This window comes from Phaenicophaeus curvirostris, chromosome 24, assembly GCF_032191515.1.
Source record: "Phaenicophaeus curvirostris isolate KB17595 chromosome 24, BPBGC_Pcur_1.0, whole genome shotgun sequence".
Lineage (NCBI taxonomy): Eukaryota > Metazoa > Chordata > Aves > Cuculiformes > Cuculidae > Phaenicophaeus > Phaenicophaeus curvirostris.
The window spans coordinates 5,017,641-5,034,638 of NC_091415.1; the positions used below are offsets into that span (position 1 = coordinate 5,017,641).

The 16,998-nt window shown below is 56.6% G+C and overlaps 2 protein-coding genes across 3 annotated transcripts in view; both read right to left on the reverse strand.

Moving 5' to 3' along the window:
* The window catches only part of C24H6orf89 (chromosome 24 C6orf89 homolog), a 146,870-nt gene that overhangs the window by 6,950 nt on the left and 122,922 nt on the right, over positions 1-16,998 (reverse strand). The window lies entirely within an intron of this gene.
* On the reverse strand, positions 6,196-10,232 carry PIM1 (Pim-1 proto-oncogene, serine/threonine kinase). Its single transcript, XM_069875867.1, has 5 exons — positions 9,998-10,232; positions 9,864-9,914; positions 8,804-9,170; positions 7,849-8,025; positions 6,196-7,586 (listed from the first exon to the last, which is right to left on the reverse strand). Exons 1-5 carry the CDS (start codon positions 10,154-10,156, stop codon positions 7,426-7,428), a joined length of 915 nt encoding a protein of 304 aa, XP_069731968.1. The 5' UTR covers positions 10,157-10,232; the 3' UTR covers positions 6,196-7,425.

Here is a 16,998-nt window from a genome sequence, read left to right on the forward strand (position 1 = left end):
AAGCCCATCCAGTCCCACCCCCTGCCATGGGCAGGGTCACCTCCCACTGGATCAGGGGCTCCAAGCCCCATCCAACCTGGCCTTGAACCCCTCCAGGGATGGGGCAGCCACAGCTTCCCTGTTCCAGGGCTTCCCCACCCTCATCGCAAAGAATTTCTTCTAAAAGCTCACCTCAGTCCTCCCCCTTCCAATTTAAAGCCATTTCCCCTCATCCCGTCCCTGCCCTCCCTGATCCAGAGCCCCTCCCCAGCTTGCCTGGAGCCCCTTTCATCACTGGAAGATGCTCTGAGGTCTCCTTGGAATATTCTGTTTTCTAGACTGAACAACCCCAACTCTCTCAAGCTGTCCCCATAGCAGCAGGGCCGGGATCGTTCAAAAAAAAAAAAAAGGGAAGGGAAATTAAAAAGCAGGCGTATTTCTGCGAGAACAGCCTGGCTTTGGAGGACAGGGCTGACAGCAGAGGGCGGCACAGGCTCATCGCTGCTGCCTTGCACCCAGCTGCTGAGCCCTGAGCCAACCTATTCCTGCTCTTTCTCTCTCCATCAGCTGCTCTTGAGGTACAGAGAGATATTTTGGGGGGCAGAGGTAGCCAAAGACCCAGCATCCCCAGAAGTGAGACCAGGTTCTTCAACAGCGAGTCCAGAATCTCCAGCAGTCAGCCCAGTATAGAATCATAGAATCAAAGAATAGTTTGGGTTGGAAGGGATCTTAAAGATAATCTAGTTCCAACCCCTGCCATGGGCAGGGACACCTCCCACTGGATCAGGGGCTCCAAGCCCCATCCAACCTGGCCTTGAACACCTCCAGGGATGGGGCAGCCGCAGCTTCTCTGGGCAACCTCTTTCAGTGCTTTGCTGCTCTCATAGTGAAGAAATTCTTCATTAGGTCTAGCATCCCCAAATGTGAGCCCAGGATCACCAGCACTGAGCCCAGGATCCCCAGCATTGAGCCCAGGATCCCCAGCATTGAGCCCAGTGTCCTCAGCAGCTTTCTATTCTGAACCCAACGAAAGCCAAGAGAGAAGAATCAGTTCCCTTTCCCACCCTGAAGCTGAAGTGGAGAAGAGAAACATAAGAGCTGGCAAAAATTGAGCATTTTGAGGTAGCCAGCTTCGGGAAGATCACTGCCCGACTGGTCAGGGGTTTCTGTGTTGGACTGGGAAAGCCTCCAGAAAAGAGCTGGTCCACAGAGGGTGGAAACATGACTGCTTCCACTCTGAGGTAAAAACCTGTGGGCTACAAGGTATGACAAACAGGGTTATTGCAAATCCCTTCATCCCGTAACATGACTGGAAACTCAGAGAAATGGAAAACATCCAGCATTGGAGCGGGAACTCTCAGTGTGGGTGGGAGGCTGAGCACCCAGAGAGTCCATCCATCTGTCCTGGAGTCACTTTTGGTGTCTGCACATCCCTGCAAATCTTCCTTTAGATGCCTCCTGTTCCCTCCACCTAGGCAAGGTGGCTTTGCCTTGCTGTTCCCTCCTAGCCTGAGGGACAGATCTTCCTTGTAGGAGTTTTCCCTCCCACTTTTCCACAGCAGTTCACGCATCATCTTCTCACGCTTCATCTATCTGCTTTATCAAAGACCTTGTTTGGAAACACCCAGCTAGAAAAACAGGAGAGTGAGCCCTCCACCCTGACAAGGGAAGGAGGATCTGCTCTGCCCACCTCTCCCTCCTGTTCCCCAAAAGAGGGATAACTCAGCTGGAAAACGGAGAAAAGGACTGAAATCCAAGTCCTTGACATCCGTGGCTGTGCTTCAATTGCCATGGTCACGTCTCAGCTGGAAACGACAGAAGCCAACCTGGCCAGCAGTGGCCCAGGTGGCCAAGAAGGCCAATGGCATCTTGGCTTGGATCAGACACGGCGTGGCCAGCAGGGCCAGGGAGGTTCTTCTCCCTCTGGACTCGGCACTGGTGAGACCAAACCTCGAATCCTGTGTTCAGTTCTGGGCCCCTCACCACAAGAAGGATGTTGAGGCTCTGGAGCGAGTCCAGAGAAGAGCAACAAAGCTGGTGAAGGGGCTGGAGAACAGGCCTGATGAGGAACGGCTGAGAGAGCTGGGGGTGTTTAGCCTGGAGAAGAGGAGGCTGAGGGGAGACCTCATTGCTCTCTATAACTACCTGAAAGGAGGTTGTGGAGAGGAGGGAGCTGGGCTCTTCTCCCAAGGGACAGGGGACAGGACGAGAGGGAATGGCCTCAAGCTCTGCCAGGGGAGGTTCAGGCTGGACATTAGGAAAAAATATTTCACAGAAAGTGTCATTGGTCCCTGGCAGAGGCTGCCCAGGGAGGGGGTTGAGTCCCCTTCCCTGGAGGGGTTTAAGGGACGGGTGGACGAGGTGCTGAGGGACATGGTTTAGTGATTGATGGGAATGGTTGGACTTGATGATCTGATGGGTCTTTTCCAACCTGGCGATTCTGTGATTCTATGATTCTATGATACTGAGCCAAATACATGTGCCTGGGAGGGGATCTACATGCACCCGTGTGTCTGTGTGCCCGTGCACACACAGATGCTACAGCGAGCAACCTACTATGAGTAGTAGCCTGGCACTGAGGTTACGGCTGCCGTGGCACATCCGCACTGCGTGGTTGGCAGCGTGGGGGCGGCTTCCGTTGGGGTCGGTACTGATGCCTTCCAAGACTGTTTGCGTGTGCCGGTGGGGCCCAGCAGTTCTTGCCCATTTCAGGGCAGGGAAGGTGAAAAATTTCAGCAGGGGTTGACCTGAAATGACATTTTGCCGCTTCTGTTTTTCTCACAGCTTTGGCAGCGGGGTGAGATCTCCGTCTCTTCAACCCGCGCGCCCTTCGAATGCACACGCGTGCCTGTGTGTCACTTCAGGTAACTGAGGAGGCTGCTCCAGTTTGAAACAGGAGCTGCTGTTTCATTTTTTGGGTCGCTTAACCCCTTCCTAACTGTAATAAATATGGTGATTAAGGACACAAAAATATTACCCTGCAGGAAGGGGACCAAAAGCTTGGAAAGGATGAAAGAAACTCCCCCATTACCCCTTTTAAAAATATTTCTCTTTAGCTGAAGCTGCTAAATATGACTCAACTTCACACATGGGAAAGGTTTTGCGGTTGATTTTTTTTTTTTTACAGTAGTGTTTTTTCCTCGTAAAAAAAACCCCACCAACTCTCGGGCCGAGCGATGCAGTTTCGATGTGTCATAGAGGCAACATTAGCACAGATCACACTCTCAGGAGGGTTGGTGTAAACCCCAAAACACGAGACTTTGGTCTCAAATAAGGCTCCAGGTGCCTGAAACCAGCACCTGGACCTTCTCACCATGACAGCTTAGGGGATTTTGGAAGAGATCTGGGAAGGGACCTATTTCACCTCAAGTTCATGCTGAGGGGGTGCAGGCTTTGGTCTTGGGTCCTGGAGGACCATATCCCCTGCCCTGGGCAATGTGGGGACATCGGGGCTTGGACTCAATAATCCAACAGGTCTTTTCCAACCTGGTGATTCTATGGTTCTATGATCCCAGTCCAAGGAGGGATAGGGTAGGGAAAGGTAGCCAAGCCCAAGTTCCACTGCAAAAGATCTCCAGTGAGTTGGGTGACTGTGCCTCAGTTTCCCCATATGCCCCGTGGAAATAATGCTATTGCCACACAGGCTGCCGGCAAAGCACTTGGAGGTCGACTTCCACGAGGCATCGTTGCTGAGGAGCTGGGGCAGTGGCACATCTGGATTGCTGATAATTCACCTCATCCTAAGGCAGGTGTTTACAACAGCTCCTGTGACTCACTGTGCTGAGAAGGGCCGAAGGGTTTCAAATGCCACCTTGGGGACAGCTGGATGTTTGTTTTCCTTGTGGCAGGACACAGGTGAGCTGCCATCTCTGAGTCTCCAGCTCTTCAGGTCCCTGTGACAAGCCTGGCCTCCACTCCCCCAGTGGCTTTCCGGCTCAGTACTCATCTGTGTTTTTCCAGCCGTGGCAGATGTTTGGCTGTTGCTCTTTTCCCATTCCCAGAGAGGAACGTGGAATATATAAATGTCTGTGGCTCCAGGCTCTTCTGACCAGTCCTTCCTGCATGTCCACGCACTTCAGCAGGGGACGGATGTGTTCACGGAGGCACAGGTGTGATGAGTGCTGGTGCTTTGCAAATCCTCAGTCATCCACTGACCTCCAGTCCTCCCAGGACTGGAGGTCCAATGATCTGAAATGTCATCCTGGTTCTGCCTCCTGAGTTGCACATACTACCCGTGCTAAAAAGTCATGAAAGGGAAGTTGGGGAGCATTGCTGGCTTTGGATTGCTTCCCGCTGGGTAACTTCATCCTTCCTTTTGTAGCTGACATCCCCAGAGGGCAGCGAACATCCCCCTACCAAGGAGAAACAAGAGGAGCAAAGGCCTTTTCCTTTCCTCCAGCCCCTGAAGTCCTCACACCACAATGTGATGGGCATTATGGATGGAAGCAAGAGGCAGGCGATGCTGCAGCTGCCCGTCTTAGCACCTTCCATCGCAGCTACTGTGGTCCTTTCCCCACAGCAGAAGTCTGGGACACGAACTTGATGGCTCTCAGCCAGGTGAAAGCATTATTTCACAGGGGATCAAACATGCACCGATCCTTTCCCAACCCCTAAACCTCAGATGCAGCTCGTATCCATGCAGGATCTTGCCAAGAGGGACGTGATGGCACCGTTCCCCTCCTGCAGCGCAAACCTAACGGGGGCAGAATCAGCAGGAGGTGGAAACGCCGTGACTATCAGCACCCCAGCCCCGTGCTGGACCTGCTTAGCCTCTCTGCGGCGAGTTTTCTAAGAAACACCGCAGCAGTGAGTAAGCATTTACGGAAAGGGTGCGCCGAGCTCAGCCTGCAGCCGGGACAGCGGTGATAGCGTTCCGGAGGGGCCGGGGGGAGGACAGTGGCCACCCAAGGGGCCTGGGCTCTTCGTGGTAGCAGGTGGTGTGACAGAGCTTTGCTCTTGTGTAAGAGCAGCTTCCCGGATGGTCCAGGAAAAAAAAAAAAACAAGAGAGAAGGGTAAATACAAACCACATCTCAAAATAGCCTTAAACTGTGAAGGCGTTTGGAGCTGCGCTTCCTGCTTGGAGCAGCCCTGAGGAAGAGATGAAAGATGGTGGTGGTGGTGGGGAAAAAACTGAAAAAAAAAGGAAAAAAGCAAACCAAACCATTGGGGTTCACATTTTCTGCTGAAGGTAGAGGCACAAAACCATCGGGGTTCACATTCTCTGCTGAAGGCAGAAGCACACAGCACACCAGGGCACCCGTGAGGCTGGGATATGGTTCCACGACTTCTCCATTTCTTTGGGGAGCGGTGCTGGTGAGCCCATCATGAGCCAGGGAAAGGGATCGCTCCCTGGGCATGGGGGTTTTAAGCAAGAAGGTCCTAGGGCAAGACAAAGCAAGGCTAGTCCTGTCGTATCAGATCTGGCTGGGGGTATTTGCAAAGCAGCCTGCAGAAGGGGAAACATATTCCTTCCTCAGAGCAGGAGACGCAGCCCTGTGCATGCAGCAGCAGGTGCTCCGTGAGGTCAAGTAGGCACAGGGCTTCAAAATGACATTAAATTAATCTAGAAGAAAATCCCAAGCAAAACAAACCACCCCTGAAGCTGAAGTGCTGCAGAGCTGGGAAGTGGGCTTTCACAGTTAAGAGGGTAAAAACTCATTCGAGTGGAGCGTTACCGCTGCTGACTGATAGTGACCGACTTCTCGTCATCTGGAGATCAACTTCCTCTCACTCCGCGTTGCGGCCAAGCTGGAGGTGGGGACAGCCCGCCGGTGGCTTTCTTCACCCACCGGCACCCGGCATGCAACACCCGCTCTGCGCCAACAGAGCCAGAGCAACAGGATCTGCCTTGCGAAAATTGAATTTGGCTGACAACATCCGGCGTTTCGTAAGGTCGCTTTGATCTTTGTTTACTCCCTGTCCGCAGCACATGCTCCACGCCAGCCTGCTGGATGAATGGAAACAAGAGCTCCACACCCCTTTGATCTCTCCCAGGAGCAGTTGGCACTGAAACACCCTGCCAAGGGCTGGATCCAGCCTTCCCAGTGATACTTTCCCCTGGTTGGCCTTGGCTGATGCCGCTCAGCAAGCCTTTGGGTGGGACTTTGGGAGTTGGTCTCAGCTGGAGACAAAGTGGCCATGCCCATTGGTACCCAGAGCCCTCCCAACATCCCTCATCGTGTCCCACAAGGGATGTCTCCATCACATCAAGTGGGTTGTTTTGTTTTTTTTTTTATTTAAAACCGCATACAAAAAATAAGATTTCTGAATTCCCCTGTACAATATTAACTATTAACAACAAACCCACTGGCTATGCCCTTGGTTACAGGTAAAGACTGGACAGCACGGACAGCCTGGGCCAGCTCCCCCCTCCCCAGCCCCAGCCAAGACAGACAGACACCCATGGGGAAAACCCAAATTCATCTGCAAACTGAGCTCTGCGTGTGGCAAGGAAACATCAGCGACCAGACCCATGGACACAAGAGATCTGGTGAGCTCCACCAGAAACGCTACGGACCTGGGGGTGGACACAGGACAGACACAGAGGGAAGACCCGAATGGAAAACCAGGGAGGGATCAGCAGCTGGAGAAGCAAGGCATGGGTTGGAAACCCATGTGAATTATAAATAAATAAATAAGTTATCCTACCGGCTAGAGCCCTCTGTAAAAAAAAAAAAAAAAAAAGAACGACAAATTCATGAAAATAAATTAATAACAAAACCTGGGAAAAAAAGGAAAGAGGTAAAATCTTATCCCTATGAACAACAGTACAGCAAGCTTTGCTCCTCTACAACTTTATACACATTTACAGCTCTGTCGGTTTGCATTGTTTGTGCATTCATGAGGGCACAGGGAAGCAAAGAACCCCAGAAAATCCACGTGAGATGGAGGCACGGGAGTGAGGCATCGCCCGCTTGGCTCCGAAGTGTCTTCTGACCTGTTTTGGTTTGGAAAAGGGAACTCTATAGCCAGGTGAGTCTTGGAAAAGCAACAGTGTAGGAAACTGCAAGTATTCCCTCGAGCACAGCACAGCCCGCAGCTGAAGGCACTCGAGCACGGTGGCAGCAGAGCAGAGAGAGCCAGCTGGCCACAGGACCTGCCCTCCTCCCCCTGGCTTCCCCAGGTGAAGCTTTTCTGGCAATAAAGGTCTCTGATCCTCTTGCAGTCCAGAATTCAGCTGGTCACGGAGACACTTTGGAGCCTCCAAAACCAGTACCAAACCCGAAAAATGGACTGGCAAAACATCTGAGGAGACGGGGTCATTCAGGTGGAGCCTGGGACAGCAGGCTTGGATGTGGCCACCAGCACCTGGCAGATCAGGTCTCCAGCCGAGCTCCAGGGTAAGATGTGCGTGTTCCTGTTTGATGGTCCATGCTCGGTGCTACAGCCATGAAGAAGCAGCCTGGTTTCCTTTGCTTCTTGCAGCCAGGAGAGGCGTGAAGCTGCTACTTGCCAGGCTCCTGGACCAAACTGTGTAGGTGGATCTCTGCTGTCTCTGCGGGCAGGTGAATGGTGCCCTGCAGCCAAGGATGGTTGAAAACATCTTCCAGAGACGGCCTGTCTGAGGGGCGCATGGACAAACACCACCGGATGAGATCCATGCACTCTGTGGAGAGAAACCAGAGAGCGTCAGTCAGCCAGCGAAGGCTTCTGTCCACCTTGAACCGTCCAGGCCACGTGCTCAGAGCTGCACCCAAACCTCCCAAGCGATGACCCATTTCAGAGGAGAGCAGGATGGCAGGACACGTGCCACCTCCTCCAGCTAATCCTGGGAGACAAACCTCCTCCATAGCTGCAAGAACGGGATGCTTGCATGCCAGGTGCCATCTCAGAAAACCCGGTATCTGCCCCTGAAGCTGGGTACCCACCTAAAGAAACCTGTCTTCGGAAGAAGATGTGCCCCCGGATGATGTCCTCATCCTGCTCGAAAGGGATATCCCCACAGACCATGTTGTAGAGCAAGACGCCCAGGGACCAGATAGTGGCTGAACGGCCGTGGTAGCGCTTGTAGCGGATCCACTCCGGCGGGCTGTACACCCGTGTCCCTGCAGGATACAGGCGGAGCTCGTCAGGCGGATGCTGCCCGCTCCCAGATCTTTCCCCGAGCATCCTTGGGGACACAGTGGGCTACGTGGGTGTGGAGAGGGACACCAGCTGGGACCCACCACCCCCCTCGCCAGCACCTGACTCTTGTTTACAAACTTTGAGTTGTAAAGCGAAGGCAGCGGTGCCGGAAGAGGGCAGCACGGGCCCGGCCGTTACACGCTGAAAATAACCCATGGGTGGGGAAAAACCACGCCTTTCACCCCAGCCTTGGCCAAAACAAAAATAATAAGCCAAGGTTTCCAAGGAAGCGCAGCATCCCGAGCCCTTTTGCACCTGCACGCCAAACCAGCCGGCACACGGGTTTGCCAGCACCCCCGCTGCTATCCCACGGGGGCTTTGTGGGGCTGGGTCCCCCCAGCCCAGGGCAGGGTGGGTGCTGGAGGCTGGCAGCAGGGCTGGGAGCCGGCTCTGGTTTCACAACATCCACCCTGCGCCAAAAAGCAACTCAGCAGCCCGCTGAATAATTAATCCATCCCTCCCCACCCTGAAGCCTCGCGTGCCTGGCCAGGCTGGGCGATGCCCAGCACTGGGAGCATCTCTGAGAATCATAGAATGGTTTGGGTTGGAAGGGATCTTAAAGATCTTCTAGTTGCAGGGCAGGGAGACCTCCCACTGGATCAGGGTGCTCCAAGCCCCATCCAACCTGGCCTTGAACATCCCCTGGGAAGGGGGCAACCACGACTTCTCTGAGCAACCTGTTCCCTGGTGGGGGCTCACCGTCATACTGCGTGTAGACGGTGTCCTTCAGGAAGGTGCCGGAGCCAAAGTCAATGAGCTTGAGGTCACCAGTGGAGAGGTCGACGATGATGTTCTCGTCCTTGATGTCGCGGTGCAGGACGCCGCAGTTGTGGCAGTGCTGCACGGCCTCCAGCACCTGGCGGAAAAACTCCCGCGCCAGCTCCTCGGACAGGGACCCCCTCACCGTGATGAAATCGAAGAGGTCCTGCGACTGCTCCGGCCGCTCCAGCACCAGCACGAAGCTGTCTGGCAGCTCAAACCAGTCGAGGAGCTGGATGACACCACCAAAGCCGGAGCCCACCTTGTTCAGCAGGACGATCTCCAGCGGCACGCGGGTGCCGTTTGGCTGCGGGGAGACGTGATGCCGTGAGCGGGGCTGCTACCTCCTGCCTGGCCCCACTGGAGCTGGGGCATTCCTCCCCCACCCAGGGGATGCTCCAGTGCCCCCCCAGCCTCATCCCAGCGGTGCTGAGCATCCCCCTCCACCTCGCTCAGGGGATGCCCCACTGCCTCCCCACCCCATCCCACCGATGCCGAGCATCCCTCCGGTGCCGAGGGGATGCTCCCGTGTCCCCCTACCTGTCCCCACAGGTGCTGAGCGTCCACCCCCCGCCTAGGGGATGCCCCGGGGTCCCTCTACCCGATCCTCCCGTTGCCTGAGCATCCCCCCCTGCGCCCCGGGGACGCTCCCGTATCCCTCTGCCCAGTCCCGCCGGTGCCTGGCAACCACCCCCGGTGCTAAGAGGATGCTCCCGTATCCCCCTGCCTCAACCCCCCGGTTCCTGGGCATCCCCCCCGGTGCCAAGAGGATGCTCCGGTGCCCGCCTTCCCCATCCCTTCGGTGCTTGGGCATCCTCCGATCCCCCGGTGCCCCCTTCCCGATCCCCCGGTGCCAAGGGGATGCTCCGGTGCCCCCCGTCCCGATCCCCCCGGTGCCTGGGCACCCCCGGGGCCGGGATGCTCCCCGTCACCCCCCTCCCCGGCCTGGGCTCCCCCCGCCCGCCAGGCCCCGGTGTCTCCGGTAGCCCCGGTTACTCACCAGCTCGCCCCACTCGCAGATGCGGCCCCGGGGCACGTGTTTGATGGCCACCTGCAAGCGCAGAGCAGCGGCGGGATGAGCTCGCTGCCCTCCCCGCCGCTCCCCCCCTCACCGGCGCCCGCCCCGGTACTCACGGGGCTGTTGTCGGAGAGCCGCGTTCCCGAGTAAACCGACCCGAAGCCGCCGCTCCCCAGCAGCTGCCCCACCCGGTAAAGCTTCTCCAGCGGCTCCTGCTCTTTCCCTGCGCTCCCGGCGCGCAGATGGGACAACGCGGTAATCTGCGAGAGCAGCATCCCCGCTGCCGGCTGGCCCAGGGCGAGCGAGGAGGCGGCTGCACCCTGCGTGGAGGCGGGAGCGCCGGGCTCCGTGTGCGCCGCGGCCCCGGCCGCCCCGGGAGGAGCGGGCGCGGCGCGCCGGGGGGGGGGGGGCGGTGCTTTCCCGCCACGCAGGCCACGCCCCCTTCCCCTCGCCAGCCAATCGGGAGAGAGCGCGGCGAGCCTTAGCAACGCCCAATGGGGAGAGACAAGGCGGGGAGGACACGCCCACCGCGCCGCCGCAGCCAATGGGGAGGGAGCGAGGGGGCGGGGCCGGCGCGGCGGGCGGGAACGGGCGCCAAGCGAGGGGGGCGGGGGTGGCGAGCGGCGAGGCCGCTCGCCACCCCCGCCCCCCTCGCTTGGCACCCGTTCCCGCCACGCCGGGACGAGGCTCTCCTCCTCGCCTTGCCCTGCCATCCCGCTATTGCCTGCCACTTCATCGCAGGCAAAGCCTGAACGTTTCATAGCACAACAACCCCGGGCAGCTCCAGGCTAGGAGGAGTCTGGCTGGAAACTGCCTGGAGGAGAAGGACCTGGGGGTGTTGGTTGACAGCGGCTGACCAGGAGCCAGCAGGGGCCCAGGTGGCCAAGAAGGCCAATGGCATCTTGGCTTGGATCAGACACGGCGTGGCCAGCAGAGCCAGGGAGGTTCTTCTCCCTCTGGGCTCGTCCCTCATGAGACCAAACCTCAAATCTTGTGTTCAGTTCTGGGCCCCTCACCACAAGAAGGATGTTGAGGCTCTGGAGCGAGTCCAGAGAAGAGCAACGAAGCTGGTGAGGGGGCTGGAGAAGAAGAGGAGCATGTGAGGAACCTGGTGGTGTTTAGCCTGGAGAAGAGGAGGCTGAGGGGAGACCTCATTGCTCTCTCCAACTCCCTGAAAGGAGGTTGTGGAGAGGAGGGAGCTGGGCTCTTCTCCCAAGGGACAGGGGACAGGACGAGAGGGAATGGCCTCAAGCTCCACCAGGGGAGGTTCAGGCTGGACATTAGGAAAAAAATTTTCACAGAAAGGGTGATTGGTCCCTGGCAGAGGCTGCCCAGGGAGGGGGTTGAGTCCCCTTCCCTGGAGGGGTTTAAGAGACAGGTGGATGAGGTGCTGAGGGACATGGTTTAGAGATTGATGGGAATGGTTGGACTCGATGATCTGATGGGTCTCTTCCAACCTGGTGATTCTATGATTCTATGAAATCATGGAATGGGTTGGCTTGGAAAGGACCTCAAAGCCTGTCCAGTTCCAACCCACCTTCCACTGGATCAGAGGCTTCAAGCCCCATCCAACCTGTCTTCCCAACACCTCCAGGGATGGGACAGCCACCATTCCCCTGTCTCAGGGCCTCCCCACCCTCATCATGAAGAATTTCTTCCTAATGTCTATCCTAAGTCTTCCATTTCCAATTTAAAGCCATTCCCTTTTCCAGTGACAGTGGCCATTCCAGCTGCGGACTCTTGACTAACAACCTGGGTTGGGTTTTCTTATTCTTTCCCCCCCTTGTTTTCCTCGGAAGTCGCTGGCTGGGATGCTTTCCCAAGTTCCAGAGATAAGATAAATAACGTACTGGATGGAAGGCTCTGATTACTCACTCTATCAGCATTTAGAGCAAAGAGCTCCAGCCACCAGGAGCTGAATTATTCCAGACGAAGCCCATCTGGGCTCCTGCTCCCGAGCGAGACTGAGGAGTTCCCAGCATCCCACACATACTTGTGGCATGAATCGCTTGAAATCGAATGGGGTTTACTGGAAATGCTGGTGAGCTCCCGGCTCCTTTAGCATTTCTTCTCCTTCTTCTATTTTTTTTATTTTAAAAGCCCAACCAAAATGCAAACCCAAAGGTGGTTATGGAGCTGCGGCTCAGCCCTCGCGCCGGCCGGGAAGGGTTCACTGCCACCGTTGCCTCTTTTAGCCTTACTGAGAACCCTGTACATCCTCTTTCAGGGGCTGAGACAACTGAAAACCTAAACACTGAAAAACCTGAGTTGTTTTTTACCCAGAAGGTGATGTTTTCATTTGGGGGAAGGTGTGGAGAACCTAATGCGGAAGCCTTCATCCTTTTTTTTTTTTCTAGTATTTTAAATATATTGTTATTATTTGAGGTGATGCAAAATCTGAGGGTGGAGGAGAGGGGCGGGCAGCACCTTTCTCCTGCCGTATTCCCACCTGGGCATTTTCGGGACAACTGGTTCTGCCAGTGGGTGCTGAGCCATGGGATGAGGTGACTCAGCATCTGGCCCCAAACTCATTATCAAATTCTTCGCTGGGATGATGAAAGGTACCGAAGGGGCTGCCCTGGAAACCCAAGCCCAAGTTGACAAACAAACCTCACCCGGGAGCAGCTGGGCTTTCCTGGGGGCTGCCTTTCCCTGACCTCCTTGGGAGGCGCAGCCTTCTTCCTCCCTCTGCCCAAACCTGCTAATTAGCGTTGAAGGGAGCAGCGTGTCTTGCAACCTGGATGATCCGGGGCCAAATCATCCTTCAACCTGCGCAACTCCTAATTTCCCTGCGGGAATGAGTCAGCGGCTGCCTCTTCCTGCTGGCACCGAGGGGTTGCGTCCCCTCCAGCTTGGGGAAACTTGGAGGTGGTGGGGAGACATTTCTCCATGCTCCGGCCACGTGGAGCGAGGATGTGGCCACATTTCCCAGCTGTATCCTTCTCTTTCCAGAATAACCCACCCAGACTCATTCTTATTCCCCAAATGACCTCAAATGAGGGCTGGGAGCTAACTTTTTCCCCCAGGCCCATGCCACATATTCACCTTTCCCCTCGCCAGCCTGGGTGAGGCCATCGGGATGTGTCAGGCATTCAAGCTAACATGAAACAAACCCCATCCTGCTTGCTACCGGCTTTACCCTCATCCGGAGGCATCACCTCTTTTCCAAACCCTCTTCCTCTGGGATGAAAGCCGCAACTGGCATCTTTTAACACAGATACACCAGCAGGACTGCAGGTCCCACTCTCGACCAGGCAGCAGCATCCCTGACCCGGGCTGCCTCTTTTTCACCCCCGGGTGTTTGGTGTGAGAGCCCAGGGAGCATTTTGAGGCTCAGGCGAGATCGCACAGGGCTTGCAAGGAGGAAAAAACCAAGCTTGGAGAGAAGCAGGACCCCAGGGTGGCACATGGAGTTGGTGGCAGGGCTGCGGGAAAGGAGCTCCCAGCAGACATCAAAAGATCAGTTCTCAGCCCTGCAAACAATCCCAGCAGATTTCGGGCTCTTCAGCGGCATTCCAGTCTAACCGGGGCTGCCTTGCATGATAATCAGGCTTAATTACTGCTTTATCGCTTGATTGCTGTGCTGGGCCCTTGGAGCTGCAGTGTTGCTTTCTCGGTTTACTTTTTGTGTTTCCTCCCACCTCGCCTTCCCCGCCAGCACAATTAGCAAATAGGTGAAAACGGGGAGGGCCAGGGAGGTACCCAGAGGGGAGAAAGGGGTGATTTGCTCCCCAGGACTCCCTGGAGCGGGGTGGGGAGCAGATTTGCAGCCCGTGGAGGGTTAAAATCGAGGTTTCCACCTCAAAATTGCAAGGTCCAAGCCAAGCCAGGAGCACAACCCCATACCAGCCCCATGAGCATCCCTCTCCGGAGGGGACAGCATCCCTGGAGGAAGGAGGGAGGGTTGCAGGGCCATTCAAGCCGTGACACAGAAAGGCTGTGGTTTTCCTAGCATGAGCTTTGAGTCATTGCGTGACCTTGGCTGCGTCTACCCGTGGCTCCTTCCACTCGGGCTCTGTCGCTCGCCGAACCGGCTGGTCCAGGGCGTGGGGCAAAGTGGGGGCACGGACTTGCCAGGTCCACGGGGGAAAGAGTCAAACCTGCTTCAGATGAGCCACCCAAGATGCTCCCACCTACGTGCAGTGAGCGATCCGTGCCTGTCCCAGCGAGGAAGCAGCCACTGCCCTCGGCCAGGCTGTTGGGGCACCCTCAGTGCGCTGTCACCTGCTTGGAGTCCCCTCTACAGCAGCCAAAAGGTGTCCTGGAGTCTCACTCTGGTATCAAAGTGGGCTTGCATCCTGCAGCATCGTTGTGGTGCAAGCAATGGGCATCACCCTTGCAGGATGCGACCGATCCTGGGGCGCGTGGAGGCTCCTGAGGGCCAGTGGAGCTTCTCCCCCGTCTGTGGGTCAGCACTGTGGATCCCAGAGCCAGCACAACCGCAGGGTGCTGGCTGGGTGCTGCTTTCTCTCCCCATCCTGAGGGTCCAGACGTCGCCTTTGGCCCAGCTGAGACCCCAATGCAAGTGGTGACAGCTTGGGAACTGCACATCCTGTCTTGGGGCTGGAGGTACCCGAGGACAGGGAGGAGAAAGGTCCTCACTGGTGTGCTGGAGCACCCTGAAACCCCTCTAAGCCAGCACCCAGTCCTGGGCCTTTGGGTGCAGATTATTCCAGCTTAGCAAGGTGATGGGACCTTCATGTGGGGCAGGAGATGCGGGGACCCATTTGACACCTCAAGAGGAGAGGCAGGAGATGCAGGGACCCATCCTGCACCCCGGGAGGAGAGGCAGGAGATGCAGGAACCCATCCTGCACCCCAGGAGGAAAGGCAGGATGTTCAGGGACCCATCCCGCACCCTAGAAGGAGAGGCAGGAGGTTCAGGAACCCGTCCTGCACTCTAGAAGGAGAAGTAAGAGATGCAGGGACCCCAGAAGGAGAGGCAGGAGATGCAGGGACCCATCCTGCACCCTGGGAGGAGAGGCAGGAGATGCAGGAACCCATCCTGCACCCCAGGAAGAGAGGCAGGAGATGCAGGGACCCATCCTGCACCTCAGGAGGAGAAGCAGGAGATGCAGGGACCCATCCCACACCCCAGGAGGAGAGGCAGGAGGTTCAGGGGCTCATCCTGCACCCCAGAAGGAGAGGAAGGAGGTTCAGAGACCCATCCTGCACCCCAGAAGGAGAGGCAGGAGATGCAGGGACCTATTCAGCATCCCAGAAAGAGAGGCAGGAGATGCAAGGACCTATCTCGCACCCCAGGAGGAGCAGATAGAGGGATTTCTTCTTATTAATTGATTTTTTTTTTGCTCGTGTGTGTTGGGTTTTAGCGGGCTTTTTGGGAGAGGTGAGCTGGAGGCGGCAGCATGGCTAATCTGCTTTGTGAATGGAGCTGCACAGGGGGTGGCGGAGGGGATCGGGGAGGTGGAGGGAGCCACATATTTGGGATTCCTTCATCTGGGTGGGCTCCTTCTCCCCAGACTCTCAGGATGTGGGAAATGGAAGATGAAAGGAGCTGCATTTCCAGCCTCTCGGGTTACAATGTCTAATGCAGAAAAGGGTGGTTGGGGAGAAAAAAAAAAAAAAAAAAGAGGGGGGAAGGAGGGGGAGCGGGATGCTACAGGGAAACCTGGGTTGGGAAATGGCCCAGCGAGGTTGGGGCAGGGAAGGGGGCGGCTGGGGCCGAGCCGCTCGTGTTTCACATCACGTCAGGGCTGAGGAATTTCCTCTGCTCTGGGGGTGCCTCGCAGAGAAAAAGGGGGAGGCTTTAAGGTTAGCGGGGATGAATAATAGCCAAGAGGCGAGGGATTAGAAGTGTTACCCGGGGGCTGCTGTTTACAAGCTCTGAGAGAAGGGGAAAAAAGTGATGCTTTGGGGTGATGGGGGAGACCCCTGGCTGCGCGTCACCCGCATCCCATCCCTGTGAGCCCAGCAGGACGAAAACCCCAGCCTCTGCATGGTTTCTCCCCAAAAGCCTGTTTTTTTTCCCCAAAAGCCCCTCCGCAGCAAGGTCCCACGGCTGCTCCCCTGCCTGTGTGGCATGTCCTGGGTGTCCATCCTGGTTTCCCCGCCGTGGCCCCAGGAGCTTTCCCATCCTTCTCGTCCTCCTGAGTTGCAGCATCATCCCTGTGCACGGGTGGGAAATCCACTTCTCGGAGAGGGTTTGTGACACCCACTCGGTGCCTGGGAGAGGGGAGGTGTCGGGCAGAGACACAGGGCTTGATGCAGCGGGCATGGACGGGGCACAGGTTTGTACCCTGGGAGGTGTTGGGAGCAGCCCCTGGACCTTGGGAATGCTCGGCAACCTCCCACCATCTCCTGAGCCAGGGCTCAGGTTTTGTCCCTCGTCACTTAATTTTCATTTCCCTTTTTTTTTTTTGGCTATTTTGGGTGATGCAAGGTCAAGGCAGGGAGGAACAGAGGGAAATCAATTTGTTATTCCCTGTTATCCTCCCTCTCTGGTGTGACAGAACCCTTGCAGGGTTGGAGTGGGCCAAGAGATGCTGCAGGATCAGCCCTGGCTGCTCACCCTGGGGTGGCAGAGACACCAGCACGCCCTGGGGACAACCAGGCTCTGCTTCCAGGGGCTGCGTGCTGGGGACAGGCTGTTCTCCCTGTTTTACCCCAGGGAAACTGAGGCACGAGGGGGATCTGCAGGGCTGGAGGGGGGAGATGGGCTTGGATGAAAGAGCAAAAAAGGTTTGCAAGCCAATAAAGGTGTGGATGTGCTCAGTCCCAGTGCTGTCCAGAGGAGGCTGAGCTACGCTGGGGGAGACCCTGCACCCACGCGAGCCCCCTGACTGTGCTTGGAGACTCAGGATCTGGCCCAGTGACAACCTGGGTGACATCCTCTGGGGGAACGGACACAAAATACAGCTACATCCAAGGCTCGGTGCCCCGCCAGCCTGCCCTACCAGAGTGGGTTTCTTTCTGCAGAGCATTTGCAGAAGAAAAAGCACCTTTTAAAGGTTATAAAAAATGATTTTTGCTGGCTGCTGGCGGGGCTGGAGGGTGCCCGGCTCTCCTCTTCCCCCTCCGCCCTTGCCTGTTCCCAGGTACATTCCTGGCATTGCTCCGGCCGGGGGTGCAGGGAGGGCTCTGACCCCTCGAGCATGGGA

What these genes read in the sequence shown, in the direction of transcription:
- PIM1 (XM_069875867.1), bottom strand. Translation starts at nt 10,156, where the DNA reads ATGCTGCTCTCGCAGATTACCGCGTTGTCCCATCTGCGCGCCGGGAGC. An exon ending in CGTCTACACGCAGTATGACG is followed by an intron (nt 8,026 to 8,803) that starts GTGAGCCCCCAC and finishes TGTATCCTGCAG; the next exon opens with GGACACGGGTGTACAGCCCG. An exon ending in CCGAAGACAGGTTTCTTTAG is followed by an intron (nt 7,587 to 7,848) that starts GTGGGTACCCAG and finishes TTCTCTCCACAG; the next exon opens with AGTGCATGGATCTCATCCGG.